This window comes from Lolium rigidum, chromosome 3, assembly GCF_022539505.1.
Source record: "Lolium rigidum isolate FL_2022 chromosome 3, APGP_CSIRO_Lrig_0.1, whole genome shotgun sequence".
In the NCBI taxonomy this organism is placed as follows: Eukaryota; Viridiplantae; Streptophyta; class Magnoliopsida; order Poales; family Poaceae; genus Lolium; species Lolium rigidum.
The window spans coordinates 346,497,432-346,503,115 of record NC_061510.1 but is presented as its reverse complement, the minus strand read 5'-3'; the positions used below and the strand labels follow the sequence as shown (position 1 = coordinate 346,503,115).

Genomic DNA, 5,684 nt, shown 5'->3' with positions numbered 1-5,684 from the left:
CGACTGCAAAAGCATTTCATACCAGCTTTATAGAAAGGAAAAGAGCCAAATGCCAAGTATATGCATCTGATGTACGATGAAATCATAATCTTTTTTCTTAAAAAACGATGTTTTCCACAAACCAAAGTCCGGTAAATGTAACCTCTAATCCTGTCAGCGCTATATATGATCACAAAAGGATTCATAACAGTGGACCGACTGTCAGCCAACATTCGGTTTACATGGTGGTTTAAACAAGCACATAGCACTCGCTAACAGACATATAAAGTTGGGAATAGCAGAACTATGTTTAATACATTTGCAATGAATCATCAACTATATTTTGTATAACAGTATCAACTACATTTATCCAAGGCTAAGATTTACATGGTAAGTGGCTAGCGCTCGGCCAACAGGCTTATAAACTTGACAATAAGGGCAGCTATGTGCAATGCATTTACATATGATCATCTAGCTACATAATATATTTACAAGGAATCTATCCAATGGTACGGTGAACATCCCATTTACAAGCTGTCAAATTCCCACTTCACACCGGCATGCAGCCGACCATGTACAGGGTAAACCTCCGATCTCTTGTTTCCAGCCAGTAATGCCACAGTTTCTAATATGTACAGTGGCATTATCTTATCCTTAGTTACTAGTTAATTAGGACAGTTGACGGCCTAAAAGGAAACTCACCTCCGAGATCATGGGAATAGCAAAGCTGTATTTGATGAGCCAAGAAACCATGTGCTAGAAGAATATAATGACACTTGGTTTGGCTTATATACAGTTGTGATCGTGACCTTGTCTTCAGAGGATACGTTACAGCCTTGACGTTGGGCTACAATGTTTTACCCTTCCTATTTTACAGAAAAAAAAAGAACATAAGTAAAGAATGGTTATGACGACACGAAAGAACAGCAAGAAATTAATAAATAGTGAAGCACTTGATAGTGATGAGACACAAGTTACCTCGCTAATTGGCAACAACGACAACTGTTTAATACATTTAAATTGAATCGCCTACTATATTTTGCATAACAGCGTCACCATATAATTACACAAGGATAGCAGCAGACCGCATGTCAATGTCAAAAGCAAAGATTTACATGGTTTATACAAGCGCATAGCACTAGGCCAATAGGCTTATAAACTTGAAAATAACGGCAGCTATGTGTAATACATTAAATATAATCATCTAGCTACAAAATATATTTACAAGGAATCTACCCCATGGTACGGTGAACATCCCATTTACAATTGGTCAAAATCCCACTTCACATTGTCATGCAGGCATGCAGCCGACCATGTACAGGGTAAACCTCCGATTTGGAGTTTCCAGCCAGTAATGCCACATTCTAATATGTAAGGGGGCATTAGCTTATCCCTAGACTATCAGTAGTTAGTTAGTCCAGTTTATGCCCTAAAAGGAAGCTCACCTCCGGGATCAGGGGAATAGCCAGCTGTATTTGATGAACCAAGCAACATGTGCTAGGAGAATATAAGGACACTTGGTTTGGCTTATATAGTTGTGACTCTGACCTTGTCTTCAGAGGATAAGTCACAGCCTTGACGTTGGGCTACAATGTTTTATCCTTCCTATTTTACAGAAAAAGAAGAACATAAGTAAAGTAAAAAAATGGTTATCACAGAAAGAACAGACAGAAATGGATAAATGGTGAAGCAATTTTCAGTTATGAGACACGAGTTACCTCTCTAATTGGCTCCCTATGTTCTTCCTGGAATCGACAGGGATGGCAGATAGGGAGAAGCGGTCCTGCTGTTTCAGTGTGGTTTCCAATGCATTCCTGTTGCGTGGTTCTACTTTCTTGGACTTTTCAGGAGCTGACCCAAATAGCTGCACAGTTAGGCTTCCACCTGATGAAGAGGACGGCAGCATATACTCAATTAGCTTGAAGATCTCAAGGTGATCGGTTAACACGAACATTTATCAATGTATTTCCTATCTGAGTATGAAAATGCAACTGTAAAAGCCAAGAACAAAGCGGAAAGAAGCATCATAATTCATAAGCTTACATAGTACAAGTGCAGCTCCAATCCATGCAGCATTGTCCCATCTTTCACCTAAGAGGAACCAAGCAAAGGCAGCTCCCCATACTGGTTCTAGCCCATAAACAATCGCAGTTTCTGTTGCTGAAACATGGGCCATCGCTACCATCTGTGCAGAGACATAAAAGAGAAGGTCTCGCAAATGAAGAAAGTCTTCAGTAAATATTCATAATACTACTAAAAGGCTCTAAGAAGTAGGCTAACCTCTGCCCACATGCATAACCCTGTAGAAAGGACTCCGGTGTACAATGCCGGTATCCATGGAAAAGAAGCTGCTGAATCCCAAAGCATACCAAAGGTCCATGATTCAAAGCTGGAATCTTGGACTTCAACAAAACCATCTTTGAACAAAAACCAGAGTATCGAGGTGAAAGCCACAACAAGGACCTGAATGATAGATGGTCAGTGAGATGGTTCCCATAGTTGCTAAGGTGATAAGAGCAGTACAGTGAATATCGGAGACTCCAGGTACACTTATGAACCTCAAAGCTAAGAAGAGACATGAACTTTTTCTTGTCTGTACTTCTTGATATTTGCTCCGTTCTAAGCATATGGATCCCAAAAAACACCGCACTGAAGAAGTTCAGCACGTCACCAACCTTTGGAAACAACAAGAAGGCACAATCAGAATTCAGCTCTTTGTGAAGACACATGGTTATATCCAAATCACTGAAAAGACGGGCTTGATTTTATTTGAACCAAACGATGGAATTTTTTTAAGTGGCTGGTCATTGTTATTGTAATCATATTTATTCAGAGCATCACTGTTGTTTATAACATAACAACAGGACTTTGAAGTGTTGTAGTTTCTGAATTCCATTACGACAACAACTGAATAAACTAACAAGTGCTGGTACAAAAATAGCACGACTGATGCTACTGAGTACTTACACAAGGAGGAGAGCCACCACACTCTAGCAGGCCAACCCCGATAATTGATACTATGGCCCCGAACCAAGTCAGCTTGGGGATAGAGGCTCCAAATATGCCATCAATCAAAGGCACAACTATCACCTGTTCATAGAACTCTTCGGATATTACCACTGCATTTTCCAATTCAATCAAGTCCATAGTTACAGACAAAAATTCTGCAAGCAAACATACCGTGAAGGCCATAATGAAGGATGCTCGTCCAGCATCAGATGTGATCAACCCAATTGCTTGAGCAAGGTACGCCAAGCTAATCCAAACTCCTAGCTCTAATCCTCCATTTCGTATACGGCGATCTCCAAATGCGCGTATCATGAATGGTACGAAGGGGATGGCTGCAACAACGAAGCGCACCATGTTGAAAACTGCAGGTTCTGTGAGGGCTTCAACCTCTTTCAGAACTGGAATGTCACTTGCTGCACAAAAATGGGAACAGAAAAAAATAAGTTGTCAAACACTGATCGATCCTGACTTGTTGATAATTAAGAGTTGTCCTACAAGTTTGCACTACTAAATAATGGGACATACTTCTGCGATGTGCTAAATAATGGGTCATTGTTGCTAATGCTCATTCATGACTTCATGAGGAACCTCATTAACATTTTGGCTATCCTGACTCCTGAGCATGTATGCACAAATTGGAGAGATGAGAAGGTATGCATACCATAGATGACGGTGAGGGCGTTGAGGATCATGATGCTGCGCGTCTTCTTGGAGGCGAACAGGATCCGCCTCCACACCGGCCTCCCGCGCGCTTGCTTTCTCACGCTTCCCTTCTCCTTCTTGCCTTCCTCACTACCAGCACCGGGGTCCTCAAGCGCTGAGCACCGGAGCGGCGCGAGAATCCCCACCCGGCGCATCGACCAGGCCGAGCGGGGAGGCGCAACGGCGAGCAGCACGCGGCAGCAGGAGGGGCCTGCCACCGCCGCAGCTGCAACCACCGTGGCGACCCTGGGATGCAAGGTCAGTGCGCACGACGCGGACGCGATGGAGGAAGCCATGCCACCGCAACCACTGCAGCTGTACCTGCTGTCAGCGAGCTGGTAATAGTTCTACTTGTAGTTTTTCGGGAACTTTCTCCACTTCGCCGGGAAGGGAGGAGAGTGTGCAACTCGTGGGTACTAGACGGTGAATCTGGGAGGGGGGGAGAGAGCGGGGAATGGAGCGAGGAAAAACGACGGAGATCCATTATTTTCTGTGGAGCTGGTCGCCCGCGGTGGGGTTGGGTGGTGGTGGCGGCCCGCCGGTGGGGAGCGGGGAAAATCATGCAGTTTTTCAGCGTTTTCAGGCATGTGTTTTGAAGGTAAAACGCCAGGACGGAAAGAGTTGAATGGTCTGCTCGTTTCCGACGAGCTCGGTCGCTGTTGGTAGACCATGGAATTCGGGACAGGTGTCTAGGAACTGAGCATGTGATTCTGTGTGATTCTCATCTCAGATGTTCTTAGTACACATGTTTTACCATTTTTCTTATAAAATACATCTTAGAAAGGTTTATCTCGTAACATAGTACTCCCTCCAATACGTATTATTTGATACTAAAATGGTTGTATCTACGTTTTTTGAAGTATAGGTGTCACCATCATTGGTGGTGCTGTTGCCACTACCCTGATTGCTACAACTAGATCTTTGTTTTCTTTTATTATTATTATTTTTTCAGTTACGTGCATCCTTGATATTTAGACTTACTACATATGCTGAGTTTTTTCAGAGTCTAGGTGTATTCGGTACCATCTTGATATTAATATATTCTTGTTATCAAAATGTAAAAAAAAGGAGGGCAACTTCCCTCTCTCAAGCTTGTTCTCCCTCTAACAACCAAGCCGAAATCAGCAGCGGGAAAACCAAACACCTCACCTCGAAATAGGCCATGCCTCTTCCATACCTCATAGTCCACCCGAATCATTTGGATGATCGTTCCGGTCTTTCCGCATTGAAAATCACATGGTTTCGATGCTTCCAAATGCACATAAGTCTTATCACTCTCCTCAATCCATCATCTTGTCCACCTATCACTCCATCAAAGGGGTGTTGACTCCTCATAGCCAATCAGGCTTACCACACAAAAGCAACTATGTGAGCCTGTACATCACAAGAAACCACGCAACCTAGAACGACGTGTTGCAACAACTTCGGTAGTTGGTCATAGAGGGGGAGTGGAGCGGAGTGAAGAATCCTTCATCGTGCTAAGAATCCAGATCCTTTTGGCGTGCAAGACTTCCTAATATGGCCCACACCCTCCGCCATGGTGGTCGCAGTTAAGAAGTCCTTATAAGCCAAACGCGGTGAGTATCATCCGTCGAGTTACCAGCTCCATACCATGGTGTCCTCGCTTCCCTCTTTGAGATGGATGGTAGGCAACTAGTCCCGTGGAAGGAAGAACTCTCGCAGCACCTTAGCATTGAGGTTTGTGCCATAGACCCGCAAGCACACACCACCTCGTAGCCCGTGGAAGGAAGAATTCTCTTGGGCCCATCCGCCAAGAGGTTCCGGGCAAAATCCTTGATCCTTCTACCATGGATCCAGTCGTCTACCTAGAACAACGCCTTGCCGCCCTTGCCAGCCATGTGTACATGGTTGCTTCGAAGATGGCAATTTGTCATGCGCATGATTTGGATATTCAAGATGGACGGTGGCTTGGTCAGGTCCGTCTTCTGTAACCACACCAATATTGTTTTGCCAAATTCAAGAGCTTGAGGTTG

The 5,684-nt window shown here is 44.0% G+C and overlaps 1 protein-coding gene across 2 annotated transcripts; it reads right to left on the bottom strand.

Moving 5' to 3' along the window:
• Nucleotides 1-288: 288 nt before the first annotated feature.
• Nucleotides 289-4,069, bottom strand: LOC124704002. Of its 2 annotated transcripts, none has more exons than XR_007003445.1 (9): nt 3,650-4,068; nt 3,160-3,401; nt 2,947-3,069; nt 2,538-2,654; nt 2,260-2,442; nt 2,023-2,164; nt 1,698-1,863; nt 1,425-1,584; nt 289-845 (listed from the first exon to the last, which is right to left on the bottom strand). XR_007003445.1 is itself a non-coding variant. In XM_047236233.1 (9 exons), exons 1-8 carry the CDS (start codon nt 3,984-3,986, stop codon nt 1,566-1,568), a joined length of 1,329 nt encoding a protein of 442 aa, XP_047092189.1. In that variant the 5' UTR covers nt 3,987-4,069; the 3' UTR covers nt 289-845; nt 1,528-1,565. The 2 variants fall into 2 exon arrangements, 1 of the variants encoding a protein (XP_047092189.1); XM_047236233.1 differs by having other exon boundaries at nt 1,528-1,584; nt 3,650-4,069.
• Nucleotides 4,070-5,684: the final 1,615 nt, after the last annotated feature.